General features: G+C 30.2%; 1 protein-coding gene across 2 annotated transcripts; it reads right to left on the bottom strand.

The window, feature by feature from the left end:
* Window positions 1-4119: 4119 nt before the first annotated feature.
* Window positions 4120-12716, bottom strand: LOC148280306 (uncharacterized). Of its 2 annotated transcripts, none has more exons than XM_088228595.1 (10): window positions 12445-12716; window positions 11885-12039; window positions 10943-11094; window positions 9263-9463; window positions 8197-8345; window positions 7919-8102; window positions 6916-7020; window positions 6301-6434; window positions 5407-5559; window positions 4120-4432 (listed from the first exon to the last, which is right to left on the bottom strand). In XM_088228595.1, exons 1-10 carry the CDS (start codon window positions 12470-12472, stop codon window positions 4260-4262), a joined length of 1434 nt encoding a protein of 477 aa, XP_088084721.1. In that variant the 5' UTR covers window positions 12473-12716; the 3' UTR covers window positions 4120-4259. The 2 variants fall into 2 exon arrangements, with proteins under 2 accessions (XP_088084721.1, XP_088084722.1); XM_088228596.1 differs by having other exon boundaries at window positions 6916-7017; window positions 12445-12710.
* Between the last annotated feature and the right edge of the window lie 6503 nt (window positions 12717-19219).

Here is a 19219-nt window from a genome sequence, read left to right on the forward strand (position 1 = left end):
AATGCTTTATAAGAGGATTTTAGATGTAAATGCCAAAATTTACATCTGATATCATATGGGTGTCAGTTCATATGAGACAAAATTCTGAGAAAAGTTTTGATAATCAATTTCGAATATAGACATTAATATGTACCAACTTACTTATTTACTATTCTAGTTAACATAAACATTGGTTTGTATTTACCTAATCTAATTCTGACATACGCAAAGGTAATTGTGTAAAAGGTGCACATATTTATATAATTCATTATTTCTCATTTATAAGCATTATGTGAGTAAATAGTGAGAGAAAATAAATAATATATTTCATAATTATTCTAGGGTCAGTGCTCGGAAACTGGGAATGAGAATAAGCCATTTTGTAAATACTTCTTATCTACCTTTATCACAATAACAATTTAATAGACAAGTTACAAGCTTGAAGTTGATGGCATTTCAATTTGTGGGTAATAACCACAAAATAGGTAACCTCCCTTGCTTTCTTCTCTAACGGACAATTGTCGTGATCAAACGTGGTGCTGCGCAGAAAAATACTTACGTGATGAGAATATGCTTTAATTACATTTCAACCGTGAAGAACAACCGATAAGTATATCATCTCATCTATGAATTGTTAGAGTTGCATTTTTAAGTACATTTTCTACAATTTCAAAGTACACAAGTAATAAATTGACAGACAGTGTCGTAGCTACGGCAACAAGCTGCGCAAAATGTGAACTAAGAAAATATGCATATTTCTTACTTATACTCATACTAACATTTTTTGCATGTGTATCATGGATTTGTCGATGGCAATCCAATATTTTCTTAACATAAATGTGTAAGAATACATTGTTTATACCCAATTCCCTGTAGCACTGAACTTCCTCATTATGTTGTCAGCCTTACAACAGAGTTAGACATTTCTTTAAGAAAACAAATATTACATTTGCCATTATGTAGGGATGAATTTTTTAACATACATATAAACATACATATTATGATGCCTGTGAACTTTTAAAATTAAAATTATAAAATAAATAACTAATTTTAAATACTGTTTTGCATAAGTGGGTTATATATGAAAATACATAAATACGTAAGCAATTTAACATTTATTATAAAATTTTTAGAATGTAACATAGTTATAAATTTTAATATATGTAGGTATGTATTAAAACCACGTTTTATAATGACAGGTCAATGCCAAAATCACAAATCTGTAAAAGCATCATTTTGAGATTGAGGTTCAAAACTAGCATGTTATCAATTAAGTGACACAATGCTGTTTTTCAGTTGAATATTTTATTATGTAATAAACAGTTCACGTTCTTAAAATAAAGGCAAAATATATATATACATATATCAGAAGAAGAACAAAAATCATATATCAATAATCTGGATTTAATAAACAAATTTGAACTTCAAATGCAATTTACACAAAACTGTATTTCGGCACTAAACTGATTAGTGCATAACATTGTGCAAATATGCTAAATTGGCTTTGAAATTATAGTCAGATATTTGGCCTAACACAATTTTGTATTCATTGTTTCGATAGAGTACAAATTCGTGACTTTAATAATCCAACAATTATATTAGTATATATAATTTTGCAAAACAATATTACAGTCTTTATAAGGAAGAACAGCAGTAATTTTCAGTGAGTATTGATAAATAAAATCAATCAAATTAATAAAATCAAAAGAAAATTAATGAATGACAGACATAAGTTATGCAATATTACTAGTTTGTGAGAATCCTTTGGTTAACATATTAATCTTTTATAAGTCTTAAAAATATGAATCAATAATTGTTCATTCCAAAAAGCAAAACAACTGTCGCAAAAAATGTAAACTACAAATTAATGTTTGGTCTCAAGTTATTAATTTAAACCGGAGTTCTACAAAAATAAACTATGTCAAAACTAATTGAAAATTTACAAACATTTGAACAATGTATGAAAGGCTGCAAGAACATAAAACAATAATAATTATAAATGCCTATTAATAACAGCTATTAAATATTAGGAATGTAAAAGAGATAATAGGGATAAATATTTTCTGTGCAAAACCACAACTAAGACAAAGGAAAATTAATATTACGGCTGGTCTTGTAAGATTTTCAACAGATGCACAGTTTTAAAGTAAATATATGAAATAAGTACATATTGGCATATTTTTAACATTTGTGTGCCTATTTTAGAAAATATAAGAAATCGTTATGGAGTATTCCTTTATAATGTCATAATAGGATATTAACTCTCTCTTCCCGGTGATGTGTAGCTAGTACACATTGCATCTAATAACTTTGATATCTCTATAATTATAATAAATACTGTCTATCTATAAATATAATATTTACATTTACATACTCAGATATACATTTACATATCGATTTTAATAATAAATAACTATTGGGCACAGAAAAAGCATTTAGAAGCAAATATATGGTTGTTTCAAACACTTTTGATGCCATAGGAATATTCGTGAGTGAGAGAGACAAATTCCCACGTCACGCAGGCCAGTAGCGATGTAACCTGTACCACTGCACACAGTATGCCAGTTGTGCGCCGCAGTTGTTTTCCAGCTTTTGTTAGGGACGGTTTCTTTATTCAAACTGAGAACGTCAGCTAATGTTTTTTTTCATGTTTTTAGCAATCAGATTTAAATTTATCGCTTTTAACTTAAACTATAAATGATTGAAGCAATTGCCCATAAATATTTCATTTTTCCAATTAAAAATCTCTCATTTTTTGCATGTGTATTGACTACACATCGCCGTAACGCGCTGATGTTTTTGGCACAGTAAGGGAAGGGTTAAAACCGTTATACACTTATTACCATAAACCATAAATTATTGTTGCTACGAGGTGAGAAATACATATGAATAATTTCTCTTTCGATATAGGCTTATGTAGTAGCCAGGTAATAACAAACCCGAGAACTGTTAAGTATGTGAGTTTTCACTTAAATCATCATTCTCTCTCCCACACCTAATGGTGCATAGGGCACCCCATTGGTATCAATTAAAGCGTGTCTTGATCCTTTTTTCATTCAAGACCTCTTGCATGGAAGGCAAACACGCTGACCTTAGTCCACGAGCTGGACAAATAAATAATTCGCTTAAATACATAATAAATAAATAATACTGTATTATAATACCTACAGTTAATATAGAGCTATTCGTACAAAGTCCAATTAGTCTCTGAAAGTGCAAAAATCTACTGCATTATTAAGAGTTTTTCACTTTATAAAACATTGGGAAAAAACTAAGTTTACTAAAAAAATATGATATTGAGATCTTTAAGTGTGCCTTCAATGTGTAATCACTAATCACCAATGAAAAATATTAAAATTTGGTAAAATCAATCACGGATTCTTTTTTATAGGGAAAAAGTAATATTCACAAAGTTTTGATAAATTAATTTAGTATCTTAATAAAAATACAATTTGGTATGAATTATATAAATGTTGATATTGATAGTAATTTTTTAGTGCAGATATTAAACCTATACAATGGACATGTGACACCGTGACATCATGAAGATCCCTTAATATTAATGGCAGAAATCATCCTTTCATAGGATGAATTGCCAAAAAAATTAGACATACCATAAAAAAATTGTATAAAAAATATTACTCAAATAACAATAAGATATTTTACATATTTGAGGTTTATGCTCGATTACTATCATAGAAATGATTATTTTCTAGATTGGTATTAGTATAAGCAGAAAAAGTATAAACATGAACGTGATATTAACTAGAAAATATTTGTATAAAACATCACGTTTTTATCTTTTTGTTTACAAGTTCAAGTAAAACACACAATAGTGTATATACATTAAGTGATAATTTGTATAAATTAATAAAAACAACAAAATTCAAACATTTGAAGATCAAAAAGCATAAGTGAAAAACTATTTTTTTTTAAATTAGTAGAAAAAAAATATTTAAGTTTTTATGATTGATCAAATATTTCAATTTAGGAGGCATTTTCTATAAGTAGATAACTCACTATTAGAAAATGAGAATCAAGTTGTGGCAGAGTGGGACTCGAACTTTTGATCAGTGAGACTAGTCACAGGCCTACAGCCCGGTTCACAAGTAAAACCTATCCATATAATATGTTATAAGAGTGAATTTCATATTTGTTCATTGTTTGTGCGAAATCTTCAAAACACATATATTTTTTTTAATACTGAGTATTGGTTCAAGGTTTATCACAAATGGGTTGAAGATTTTATTAATATGTTATGTCAATACTGTATGTGATGCTCAAAATCTGGATGCTATGCCGCCTCCTCGGCTGTCAGAGTGTGAGGAAAGAGAGTCTCCGATTTGCTGGACAGCATTGCAGGTGGGGTACGGCTCCGGAGCAGCGGTGAGGTCTGGGCTGAAGCTCGTCAGGGCTTGGATCACAAAATCTCCAAAGTTAGACATGTGGTTTTCTAAAATTATAGTAAAATACATTAAAAATATATTTATACAGAGGTCCACCAAAGGCAAAAGTCTGTCATGTAAATGTAGGTTTTCAGGTTTGGACTTGCAACTTGCAACTTGCACTTTTACATTTTAACTGTATATTTTTCATCATTATTTGTGTAGTTGAGTAAGCTAACCAAGAGGTGAAGATTGGATTTAAAAATGCATTTTTTATTAAAGACATTTATTTGTGTTCTTATTTATTTGACAAAATGCTGTTTGTTTAAAGTTGTATTGACGAAGTTAGAAAATGAGAATCAATTAATGGCAGAGCGAGGTTTGAAGTTAGAACCACTTATTCGTTAGTCTGGGTTTACAGTCCATTTCATCTAATGTTTGAAATGTCAAAGTTTCTACTGAACAAAACATGATGTATTTTGGGTTAATGGCTAAAGATGCTTTTCACATAAGATTTAGTATACATGGTGTTGCCGATGCGCATGCGCATCGAATGCATTTTTTATATTACATAAAAAATGTTTGCATTTCTTTGTGCCAATATCTAGACAGCATGAAGATATGATGATCTGGAATTAAAAAAAAAAATTTTTTTGCCCAAATATCAAACTAACAGTAAAAAATAAAATAAAAGTCAACAAGATATAAATACATATTTGGGAGTGGAGGGCACTGGACTTTCAATTAAAAAATATTCAACATAAATTGTAAAAAATGTAAATATTCTAAATTTCTAAAATTCAAAACTGGTGTCCGATTTAAATAAAAGCTGCCATCTTCAGAAAATTTAATGAGAGATACTATGTATAATATGGAAATTTTCCAAAAATATAAAAATTTAGAACATTTCCAGCATTTTTTTACATTCTATTTATTTCACACAAAAAATGTTTGTTTTAAAACATTACAAATGTAGGTACACTTGTATCGTGAAACAAGGAGAAGCTATGTATAATTTGAAGTCTTTTAGAAAATGTCTTACTTTCAAATGCAAGAGTCTGGATGTTTAATAGTCGTAGCCGAGGATTCTCTAGGGCAGAAACTAGTTGACCAGCGGAGTGCTGATTCTGTTCCAGAAGAGATTCTATCACTAGAGCACCAGACATCTCACCACAGCTTAGCACAATTCGCTGACCTATCAATTGTAAATTAGAATTACATAGACTATTATTATTATTACGCACATCAATTCAAAATATTACAAAGAGAGTTTTTCTTATAACAGTTATAAGCTATTTGAATTTTTAAATGAATGGAATGGTCAATGTGGAGTGGAATGGTCATGGAAATGTCACATATGGATATATATTTTTGTAATACTGCATCAGTGAAATTTGATTGACATGATTAGAAAAAAATGGAAATAGGGATCAATCAACATATAAAACCAGCTTCCCTTAAATAAGAATAAATTCTTTGCTTTATCTCATTAATTCAAAATCAAAATAACCTTTTCTCACTCCTAAGGTTTTATATGTCTTTGCATAGCGCTGTATGCGTGATAAAAATATTTACCAACTAAACAAACAACTTCATGGTTTTGCAATGAAAATTAAACAATAAAAGATAAGAAGGTTGCTTTATTTTCATATTCAATTTTATTTATTCTAGTGGAGTGACGGATACATAAAAGGGACTTGGTTTCAATAGATGAAGTTTATTCATAGATTGAGTCTTTACTGACATTTCTTGGTGGAAATTGAAGCGTATGATTCTAAACACACAGACCAATTCTAAAAAGAATAAGTACTAACAACTAAAAAGGTTTTGAATTGAAGAATTATGGAAAAAGCAATAAATTCCAAATAATAAAAATATTTACAAACCAAAAAGCGGTAAAACGATTAGAAACTAATTATCGAAAGATATAACATACCGCAAGTATAATGTTGTGTTATGATAACAGGTAAAAAGCTGTTCATAAGTTTTTTAGATGGCACTGATGCTGGTTCATTCAAAATATAACCATCGGCAGAACGACGCTGGGATCCAAGAAGCACATGTAATCCGCTGGAAGTTATAAATCATAAGTTAACCAAATCAATAGATAAAAACAGGAGTATAATTTTTTTTTTTTTTTGTTGAGTTCAGAATGTTAATATCTTTAGCATCAGCTATCGAAAATCCTTTTATCGCTTTAAATACTAACCAAATCTGGAAAACAAATAATGCATCCACGGTCCCGATTATAATGGGAAGCTAATAGAGTTAACTTCAATTGTCTATAAAGTAAAGTAGAATTTTACAGATGAAAATGTGTATATTTATATGAAAATTTGAAGTATCTTTGTTGGTAACCTGTAATTAAACATGTTTGGAATGTATATAGCTTGCCATTGTAATACGGACCCACGAGATTGTAGATAAAAGCAAGAGTGAGATTTGGAGAAGTTACTTTTAACTTTGATTTAACATAAAATAAATCTTTTGATAAAAATTAGCGGTTTTATCTAAGTTCACAAAAAAATAGAGTAAAAAATGCAATACTTACGTAATTAATGACACATAGAAGTCATCTTTGTCAATGACTGCCACATTAGAAGTTGGAGCAGATGATATGTCGTTTCCTAATATTGTTTTAAGATTACGAGCTCTTCTGTCAATATAAAAGAAAATACATGTTTTGTTAATTAATTAACAGGTATGTGTACATATTTGGTTAAATATTTTATGTTAAATACGTAGTTTATTGAATAAAATAAAAAATACATGAAATTCGTATTTTAATAACAATAAACAATACATTGGTAAGGACAACAAGTTTGTACATAGTTGAAAAAGATAAAGTTACATTTACAAAGAGCTTAGGTCTTAGTAGCTAAAACTTCAAATGGATTGATGTTAATATATTGAGTTTACTAAAGATAATTATTGGAATGAACAAAATTCTTCACCACTATTTGGTTCAAAATATAATTTGTATTAAAGCGACAACAAAAAATATTCATAATGAGTTAGTACAGCAAAACGTCACTCACATCTGATGATAATCAAAACCTCTTTAAAACAAACTAATGTAAGCAGTTTTGTTAAATTTATTTGATTATCTATGTTTAAAAATCCCCAATAAGGAAATCGAGTAGAGATAAGTCCACCTCGCAATGTAGTGGTTGGCGCGTTCGCCTACCATGCTACTCGGGTTCAATTCTTGAGAAGGTCCACATGAAATATCGACTAAAAGGGTGGTTCTACACTGCAATATTGAATGTTCCTGATCACCTTACCTTTATGTAACAGATAATCGACATACTCTGCATTTAGTATACTAATCCAGTGCCTTATACACCATTGGGTGTGGACAGCGGTACGATGATGATAAAAGTGAATAATATGTGTGATTTGAGATTTGAGATTTAAGTAGTGATAAAATACTCACAATGGAAGTGGCTAAAAATGGTTGCCTATTATAAATAATGTCACAGCACGTCACTGGTAGACCTACATAAATTTATGTGAAAGTATATAATATTTATATAGTTTTATAAAAGAACTACCTGAGGATGGCATTTGGATCATTGTAATTTGCCGAAGAGCTGTTATCTCTATGTGGGATTCTTAAATACTTGAACATTGTTGAAGCTGTTTCCATAGACGGTGTATAAATGATAAATTCTTCAATAGCCAAGAAAGATGCTTCCCTTGTGTGAATTTCTGAATTATTCCAATCTGGATTGTATGCTGAAGAAAACATATAAAATGAGTGAGATTAAACTACTTGGATATAAAGAATTAAAATTAATAATTACTTTTAAATTTGAAATTAGAATCTTACTCGAGGTATTGCTATCGGCTATTTTCTCTAAATAGATAGCCAATTGAGGAATTGTGAAATTATGTCCACGTTCAATATTTGGAAATAATTCCGTAGCATCTGTAGTATCAATAGCAGCTACCAATGATGTTGGTACACTAAATCCAAACCTAAAACAAAGTCAAATAAATAAAATAAAAAATGTTAAGGTTTGTCATACGATCAACCAAACCTTTTACGAGACCTGACGCATTAAGAAAACTTTTTTTTTCATATGTACGTAGTGTCTTAGAGTTTGGTTTGGAATATTTATAAGAATAGCATAGAACATATTAAAAACTGTTTTCTTAGAAAATGAGATTTTTAAAAAAATGTTTTGTTTTAAAGTCGGACTGAGTCCGCTAATTTTCATAAAATTAAAAATCTCGCAACTCGGCGTATCATGTTAAATATGAGCTATCTCTATAAAATTGTTCATAAATTGATCGATATCCCAGAAATTGTTAGAAGCATTTCATATCGAGTCCCTGTTCGTAGAACTCGTCATTCTGTACATTCCGAGCTCACAGACTAATTATATGAAGAATACAGACTACCTATAATGACAGTTTCAGTGACATCGACATATTGCACTGTAAATACTATAGTTTTATCAGATCTGTTAGAAACATTTTAAATTTACCCCCTGCTTAACTTTTAACTTTTACTTTTACATACATTTACTACCTGTATCTAATGAATTATTGTTGGTTGTGATTTTTTTTAGTAATAAATATAAATGTTCATGGAAGCAGATAGAGAGGGGAGGAAGGTAGAGTTGGAACTATACCATTTTTTCTTCCTTTTTTTTATTTTTAAAAATATATATATATTTTTGCTTTTTTAATATTGAATTTTTTTCCTCTCTCCTTCTGTATTCATAATAAATTAATTTTCAATCTGTAATTGGTCTTACTTTTTTTATTGTTTTGTTGTACCTTGATTTTGTTAAAAAGACTGTATGATTTCCATAATAAATAAATGAAAAATAAATTTAAAAAAAAAAATTTGCAGTTAAATTTGTCCCAATTTAGTAAATGAGGCATACCTAGCTAGTTCAATGGCAGGTTCAATAAGCTGATTCCATGGCATTCTTCCAAAACTGTCATGGATAAATGCCATACCTTTGACTAGTTGAGGTATTTTCGACGGAGCCATGGCTCTAGAAAAATCCACAATAATAGGAGGGGGAGGATTGTTACCGACTGATCTTGAGTTTTTGTATTGGTACATCATAATTACACCTCCACTGAAAGAACAAATCAGGATTAAGAACATACGTAAACAATATTACTATTTGTTTGATTTATAATAAAAACCTTTTCTAGATATTTTGAAAAGCATGCGAGCTATTTTCAAAGTCGTGTGTATAAATTTAACAAAATTTGTAAGGAACAAAATTATTTTAATAACACACATCTATCCGATTCTCACAAAAATATCATGAATGATGAATTTATTAACATTAAATGCATTTATTATTAAATTAATAATGTGATAAATATGCCCAAAATAATCAGAAAAATACGATATCAATGATTTCTAAATCTTTATTAGGTGCTTACCAATGAAATTGCAGTTTTTGCAAAGTGTATTTTCATAAATTTAAAAATGGACAAATAAGCAAGTTGAAAATTCACATACATTTTTAATACGAGTTTCATCGTCGTGGTTATTAGCGGTGTAGATGGCACATAACAAACACTGCACATTTTTGGATAAATCAGGTTTGTTCTGAAAAGTTTGACCTCAACAAAGAACCCCATGGAAGACATGAGACTAAAGTTGAATATTGAAAGTGGAAGCAGATTTATCAAAAACTATGACTGAGCACTAGCAGCAGCTTTCAACGTGAATGACAAAACATCATTAAGTTATTTCCATAAAGTAGGCAAAATAAAGCATACGAAGTATAAAATAAAGCACGAGAAGTGGGTACCCTATGAGCTGAATAAACGTCAGTTGTAAGCTAGTCAGGCAAGTTGATTTGCTTTGCTGAGACGACATAATAATGAGGGAATTCTGAGCCGGATCGTTACTTGCAGTTGTAAAATGGATCCTTGTATTAGAACTGTAAGCGTTCATCATGGTGGTTAAATAAACAGGCTCCAGCCAAACAATGATCAGCCAAAAGAAGCGTATGGTGACTGTATGGAGATCCTATGTCGGCATTATACATTACATTGGCTCAAGTGTAACTCCAGACTTATATTGTCAAGAATTGCAGACAGTGACGGAGAAGCTCACAGTAAAACAACCGAAGCTGGTCAATCGCTCATCGCCACTGGACAACGCCTGGCAGCATACTTCACGGCAGATAGTTTCTAAGTTGCAAGAGCTGAAGCTGGAGACTCCATCATCCACCATACTCGCCGGACCTTCTTTTAAGTGAGTGCTATTTTTTTTCAAAATTTGAATAACTGTTTACAAGATAAAAAAATTAACTCCGAAGAGTCGGTAAAAATTACCTTCCTAACATTTGTCGATTCCCACCCACAGGACTTATTCAGCAAAGTCATAAATCAACTACCATTAAAATGACAAAAGTGTACATATAATACGGGACAATATTTAGATATTTCAATCTAGTACAAAAAAATAGCTTAACTTTTCTATTCAAAAAGGCAATTTCACAGTAGTCACATCTAATGTACCTTATTGAAGCTGTGATTTAACAGCTTTTTAAAAAAATATTGCAAGTGTAATTATATATTCAATTAAAACATACGCATCAAGCCCAGTAGTGTGCTGATTTATAACAGATAAACAAAAAGCGGCTGCTATGGCTGCATCAACTGCATTTCCACCAGTTTTAAGAATGTCTGTACCAATCCTCGAACACTCATGACTATCTGTGGCGACAGATCCGTGCGGTGCAATCTACAGAATAAGAAAAAGTTTATTTAAAGAGGAATTTATTTTGGTAACCAATGAATGTTACAATAAAATAATGTACAAAGTTATTTTCTCTAAACTGGCTCAGTAATTTGAGAAGCAATATAGACAAAAAAGACTTAATAAATCCACAGTTAAATTATAAGTTGATTAAAAAAAAATTGCAAGTACTTAACAACTTATATAGTAAAATAATGAGTTCAGGTTTTGAAAATTCTTAAGAAAATTTCCATCAAATTGTAAATTTCATATTATGTATCTGTAGAATATTGCTATAAAATACATAGTACTTAAAACAAGTTAGTCATTCATCCTAAGGTTAATATCATCGTTGCACATCAAATATGGGCCATGTGACTCACATTCTGAGAAAAACGATTTTAACCAAAAAACTAAACCGAAAATGCAACTTATGTGTGTGGATGAAGTAGGAAAAATACAGTGTTTTTCAATAAAGTAATATATTTATTTAAAATATTAATTACTTTATGCCAAAAAGTCGTATTTTGATGATTTTCTCAGAATGTGCTCCGAGTCACATGGCCCATATTTGATGTGCAACGACGATATATTATTTTAATATAATAATTTGGCCTAAGAAGGTACCTCTCTAATAAATGATTTATTATGGCATTGGTAACACTCCACTCCACTAAAATTTTAATATAAATCAAAAGCAAATAAAGACTACTATGTGGAACAATAACAAAAAATAAATCATTAAAATACCCAAATCGAAATTCATTTTAATATGTAAACAATAAAATCAACTGACCTCAAAGTCTCCATAGTAAATTTGTGTGGCTAAAGCAACTGTAACAGCTATTGATAGAACAGCAAATGATGCAATTATCAACCGTATTCCTCCAAATTTTCGAGAAAATCCGGAAGAATCACTCGGTCGCAAAGGAATATCCTCTCGCAACTCCCCTGGAAATAAAGATAAGCAACAAAAACAAAGAAATTAATTGAGATAAAAATCAGTAAATTAATGCTTTGTGGTGTGACAAGAAAAAGGAACTGGAGTTGAAGTATTTTATATGAAAATGAATAGATATTTTTCAAAGGCCACGATGCATTTCTTATAAATATTATGTTTGCTAAAACACGATATTTTCTGTCCATAAGAAATCCCGCCCAAGCTGTGTCATTTGTTGCACAGCACACAGATTAGATATATTTATACAGAAGAGTGAATGTGAGGTTAGTATAATATATTATAACCTAGCTAAAAACTTTATTTGAAACTTTTTTGTAGTGCCCAATGGTAAAGCAAAGTCAACGCTATAAGATATAAGGTGGTATGAGAAAATAATATTTAAATAAAGAACTTACCCGGATTTGCTGGTTCATCAGTTGACATAATTCAAAGATTATTTTGGCTTTGACTGTTAAAAACGGATTTCAAAACAATTTAACACGTTAAATACTACAGCGTACTTGTCAATTACTCATTTTAACTAAATAACAACCAATGCAGGGGAAATCAGAAACTGTAAACGTTGTACAGCTACAACACAAATAAAAATATGTCAAACTTGAAAACTTCAAACTTCAAAAACAAAAAACAATGTGTGACGTTTTCATCTACGAGACAGAATACGTGTAGTCAACGGGGCCGTATTAACTGTTCGATGATCTACTTTCATAAATTTGAACTATAAGTAAAAAAGTTGGTATCAAAGTACTATCTTCATTTTTCTTAGAGTTCCGTTATAAAAGATTTTTTATGTGGAACTATTACTTTCGCATTTCGTTCAAAAAACCGTGTGGTGTACCGTTTGATAATACATAGTTTTATGAATAAAACTTTCATAGTTCACAGACGTGGAAAATAACAATATTTCGACCTAACGCCCATTTCGAAGCAGACCTTCCTCAACTCAATTTCCTTTTTTAAGATTTTTGCCCGATCAAGTTGATAACACTCGTCTAGGATTCTGGATCTATTTCTCGCATATAACTATATTCTTCTTCGCCCTGTTACAGAATTTCAAAAAGTAAAACAAAGGTACATAAAACGTGTTGTTTCAGTGGCCGTCTTACTAAATCTTGGTTTTTAAAAATACATTAAAATACGCATTGACATATATTATGACAGTTTTTAGAAATGGTGACACTTAACTCATGCCAAAACGCTCAGTCATGCCCAACGCGTATTTAGTCGTTCTTCGACCGCCAGCCAGGCGTGACGTTCAAAATCGAAACCAAAATGCCTGCTTGTATTATGAAAGTGTGTTAAAACCTTTCGGATAAATATGTACGAGTAAAAAGGATTGTGTAACTTTTAATTGTTAAATATTTGTTCATGAGTGATTAACAAAGCTTGAAATAATTAATATTCAAATATTTATAAATATTATTTTTTGTAAACGTCAAACTATGCCTAGCGGCACAATTGCAAAGCTGTTCTTAGTTACAGGGATGCACTGATAGGAATATGCTTTTAAAATATAATGGAAGTGAGTTGATTTAATATATTTTTTGCATTCTCTAAAATACAACAAAAAGAAAAAAATGGGTCGAAATTATCCGGAATTTAAGGAAATAATCTGATTAAAAACGAATGTTGATAAGGTTAAAATAAAAACGTTTTTATGTACCAAAAATGAGTTTCCCTTAATTTTTGGTAGAATATGCATGACCGTTAAATACATCCCTAGTATAAACAAACTTAGGAACTATGGGTACGTTTTCGTGTCACTACTTATTAAAATATTTTACTAAATAGGGCGCGTCTATGTATTAACATGTCAATGAAAATACGCTACACTACACTACACAATACAAGAAAATAAAAATATTTAGAAATCAAACAGCGTACAAAATGTGAAGGTAGTCTCGCCGACATTGTGTCAGGACCAAAGTTAGAACCCCGCTTTACCATATAACTTGTTTCCCATTTTCTAACACTGTTATTTATGGCTGAACGAAAATGGCTCCAAAATTGAAATATTTGGTTACAACATGGAAACGCAAGTATTAGATAAATAAACGTTCAAATGAGGCCACTTATTCGATTCCTCTATTTAAAATGACAACTTATTAAGTAATGATTTTGATAAAATTATAAATAAAGTTATCAATAAAACTTCTTGGTTTAATTTTACGTTTTTATTAGTTTGACCAACAAGCACTTTCGCCTAAGTAGGCATCTTCAAGACTGGTAAATTCAGACGGTTAAAATACTTATTTGATCTTTTTATCTCCAAAATATGTTCAAATTAAAATTAAAATTAATTTTTTTTCAAATTCAAATTTATTAATTCACAAAGTAACATAACAAATAACAAAGGATTTAAGACGTTCAATAGGAACTTTATATCAAACCAAGAACCCTTGAGCAATGGTTCGACATTATTAAGGTATAATACTCGCTAATAGCAAGAGTATTTGCCTCTTAAACATAGTTTCCCTAATATGAAAGATGTCGATCTCCAATGTGATAATGTTCAGCTGCTTGACTACTCTTCCAATCGGCATGACCAGAGGCAGGTTGGTTCTGGAAACCGGGAGGTAAAACAGTCTATGCTGACGCTGTCGGAGATAGCCATCAGGAACATAAAAATTGATACTCTCTAAAATGGCCGAGTTATCGATAAAATCCCTTAACAGTCTGAAAAAATGGGTCAGTGTAGACCCATCTCTTCTAAGTTGTAAACTATTGGTCCCAAGCATACCTAAGAGAAACCCAGTGGGATAGAGCCACGGATAACTACCATACTCCCTCATGTAGAGATACCTCAGAATTTTTTTCTGAACCTTCTCCAACATGATGGAGTATCTCGCTTCGTGCGGACTCCATATCACCAATGCACTCTCAAGCCTCGAGCGAACCAACAAGTTGTACAAAATTCTGAGTGTACGAGGATTCTCAAAAACCCTTCCAGTTCGGAGAATAAAACCTAACATCTTTAGTGCAAGGTCACATGTTCTCTCGATGTGAGCATGAAAAGTCAATCTGCTTTCATAGATTTCCCCAAGATCCTTAATTGTTGAAACACGGATGAGTTGGTGGCTACCCATTGCGTATCTGTGATAAACAGTGCGAAAGATAAAATTACGCATTTTGAAATATTAAAATGCATTTGATTGATATTACTCCAATCTAGGATATTAGAAGTAATATAAAAGCTGTAAACGTTGTAAACAATTTACCAGTCTCGAAGATGCCTACTTAGGCGAAAGCGCTCGTTGGTCAAACTAATAAAAAAGTAATACTAAACCAAGAAGGTTTATTAATAACTTCATTTATAATTTTATAAAAATCATTAACTATGCAGTTTTATCAAGAAATATCAACAAAAACATGAACTTATTAGGTAGGTACTTATATCGTATATCATGACGGTGGATACTAGGCATTGAAATTATATGATTTACGAATTTACGACATTAACGAGTATAATAATGGTGAGCTAAAAACAACAATTAATTTTATTTAAGTTCCATGTAAAACAAGCATCATAATAAATTTATGATCCAAGATACGAATTTTTTTCTTTTATATAAAAGTACGTTCCTTTAAAGTCGTAATTTTTCAACAACACATCCATCTAATTAGGATTTCAAAGAAAATCGACACTAAACTTCTTTTCGATATAACTGGTATATTTTCCTTTAAAATTTAAGATCAAAGATTTTCATCTCAAAGATTTGCGCATTGAAAACATAATATTATATTATCGAATTCGGTTCCTGTGCGTGTGTCCCTGGGTATAAATAACGATATATTAATTATACTGTGTTTCTGGAATTAGAGATATTTTATATATTTTAATGGGAAGTTAAAATTTATCTTCAAGGTAAAATTAAGTTTGCTGTATGAAAGATATAATATCTTTATATTTTTCAAAAACATATTTAATTACGGGTTACTGACGAAGATACGTTGATTTTTCGTATAAATATACATATTTTCGTACATTTTAAATTTTTTTTTTTTTTTTTCATTGAAAATATAATTGTTGTTAATAAAATAAGTATAAAATTACAAATGTTTTGTACATACATACTTACTAAGTACCTACTTATTTACTTTACGAATTATCAGTTGTTCTCAACATCCTTGATTTTTGTATTTTCGAAGTACACGTATGTATATCATTGATGAGCTACCAATTAGTGAACGAATTTCCTGGATCCTTCCGACATTTGAAATACCAAACCCAATTATTGAATAATTTCTACGTATACAATAAGTTTGGTAGTATTTTCTTAGTACGAAGAATAAAGCGGGTGTTGGTGGGTGACGCACTTTCCGTTTCCTCAACTATTATATTCGTTGAGTGAACCTTCACGTTTTTTCAACCAATTAAAAAAAAAATACTGCTTAGCAAAATTTATCCTTAGCGATATTAACCGAAACGATGCTTATTTTTTTATTTATTTATTTACGAACTTATTCAGTCCATTCAACAACGGTAAGCACATTTCCTTATAATACATACAGGTACAATTGAAATAAAATACAACTAAAAAAAATAAAGCTAGGAGAAAAAATAAATAATAATTATTACTTAAATTAATTTAACAACATATTAGGTTAACTTCGCTGATATTTTAAATATGTATTTTGAATTATATTGGATTGCAAAATCACATAAAGTGATTAACAACTTAGGTATTGGAAAAGCGATCAAGAAACCCTAGGAAATTTGTTTTCTTCCGGTTAATCATGCTGTTAAAGAACGTTATTGTATTTAAGCTCCTTGCGATAGCTAGTAGGTACTTACTTGGCTATTTACATGGTAATGCATTTTTATTTATATATAAAGTGTTTAATAATTTGATGCCACTTAATAAAAAAATACAAATACAAAATAGCTCAAAGCGTTAAGACTGTTTGATGAGATGCCTAAAAGTATGAAAAATAAAATGAAACTGTTTAGAAAGGTGTTATGTTTACTGTAATAATGTAGTATTGTAAAAAAAGTATAATATAGTAATTAAAATAATTATAAATATAGGTTAATACACATATAATATTAAATAAATAAACTGTTAATGATTGATAAATAAACTGTCAATGTCAGATGTTTAAGAAAAAATAAAAATTTGGTGCTACATAGGCGGTGGCTTATAAAAATATAATTTATATCCAAAAATTCATACCACGAGTAAAATAAAAAAATATTGTTCTAATTTTGTAGACCTAGGAAGTTACCAAGATTGACATTTATTGCAACAAATGTCAATCTCCTTAGGGGGTGGAATTCAGCCTTGTCCACAAACATTTGGACATACATGAAATATTGTTGGCTGGTATGAGGAAGAAGTACATTTTTTTCCGAATAGCGAGTTATTTACAACTCGTTAAAAATATCCCCTAAATTAAAATATTTGGGTAAATTATAAAAACGAATCATAAAACAGAACATAAAGTCATTAAAAAAAAATTATTTACAGGCTTCAACTAGATAGTAAAATAATTCAGCCAGATGAATTTCACCCAAATCAATAAAGGTTTCCACAAAAGTCAGAAGATAAGAGAGTTTAAAAAATATGGATGTTCAAACATAGGCGAATTGTGAATGTTACAGTGTGGAAAGTGATTACTTAAACCAACAAATGACTGGCTATAAGCCCTGTAAATGCCTAGACTTACATATACCCGTCTCAAAAACGGTTTCCCTCTGTGTTCTAATAAAAAAAAAATTAAGGTTAAAGTCTTTGAAATGAGTAAGGATTAATTCATTTTTATTTGAAATGCCTAAGAAATATACAAAAGAAGGTAGGTACAGTGCGTTTGAATGTTTAATAAGCCTATGCTTAATTAGTTAGTGCCTGTCGGTGAATCAAGTAAACATACAATTTTTGCTAGTTTAAGCACGCGCATTTTAATGATTTATATTAAAACTTTTAGTAACACACACATGCAAAGTTTATGAGAAACTTGGCTAGACTGCACTTAAAGTGAAAAGTCCCCCGACTTTCCCATCTGAGACATTGTTTCAATTTTCAATGGTACTGGATATTAGACATTTTTTAAAAAGAGTTATCGACACATTTCTGGTCACACGGTTACAAGAGAAGCTCCCAGCAGAAAGCTCGTTCGAGGTTTTCCTGTAATTTCAATTATTTAATACCAAAATCACGTACGGCTTTTGTTCGGAGAAATTGATCTTTTGTGGCCCCAAGAGTGTTCAATGTCCTGGAAGAACATATTAAATTTACAAGCGTACAAGTTTGGATTTCGTCTAAGAGAAGAGACCAGTGCAGGTGGCTGCTGCGTGGCATTGCATAGATTTATATACAGTATTGTTAAGCGTGATGTCCAGATATTTATTAAAATTTATGTTTATGTAATAATTTTTATTTGTAGTATTCTTTTTACCTTTATTTGTAGCATGCTTCCACTTTCTATTATGTTGTATACCAACTCAACACAGGGCTCTTGGCCGTGTAGAGTTAGGGATACGTTATTATTTTTTTGTTATATGTATCTTTTTATGAATAAAAATAATATCATTTGTTTGTTAAATCTTAATTATTATTACATATTTTTTAATGTATTTTGAATTAGGTACAGCAATAGGTGTGGTGCGACTGATCTATCATGTAATTTGTCTTTTACGGCATTTATATTTTCTTTCGTTGATGTTATATCAACCGCATATTTTAATACATGTAAACAATATGCCTGTATTTTGATATTCTTTTCGAAACCGAAATAGGTAGGCATCTTAGGATTATTTCTTCATAAACAAATGCCTTAATTTCGTGTCATAAAATACTGCCAAAATCAATCGGAGTTATTACGAGCGTGACGTAACTTCCGTAAATTGACGACGATATGTTGTTTTTTCCGAGGCTTTATAATATTATTATGTTGGTACCTATACTGTGTTATTAACGTAGCTTAATCCCTAAACAAAATTCAAAAATAAAGTACAATATATTTTTTGCTTTTGTTGAATAGGTTTAATATAATAAATATTATAATTTTATAAAGCGCAATATTAAAATTAAATTTAATAAATTCATTTTGAAATGAAAGAAGGCACATGTTATGTAAACCTATCAACAATGTACACAGATTCCTCTGTACATAATAAATAAATAAATAAAAAAATAGTGATAATACTATTGAATGAAATTAAATTTGGGA

This window comes from Micrasema longulum, unplaced genomic scaffold, assembly GCF_059751315.1.
Source record: "Micrasema longulum isolate JH-2025_06_02 unplaced genomic scaffold, ASM5975131v1 h1tg000597l, whole genome shotgun sequence".
Taxonomy (NCBI): domain Eukaryota; kingdom Metazoa; phylum Arthropoda; class Insecta; order Trichoptera; family Brachycentridae; genus Micrasema; species Micrasema longulum.

What these genes read in the sequence shown, in the direction of transcription:
- LOC148280306 (XM_088228595.1), bottom strand. Translation starts at nt 12,472, where the DNA reads ATGTCAACTGATGAACCAGCAAATCCGG. An exon ending in TTTACTATGGAGACTTTGAG is followed by an intron (nt 11,095 to 11,884) that starts GTCAGTTGATTT and finishes CTTATTCTGTAG; the next exon opens with ATTGCACCGCACGGATCTGT. An exon ending in TTCTATGTGTCATTAATTAC is followed by an intron (nt 6,435 to 6,915) that starts GTAAGTATTGCA and finishes TATAACTTCCAG; the next exon opens with CGGATTACATGTGCTTCTTG.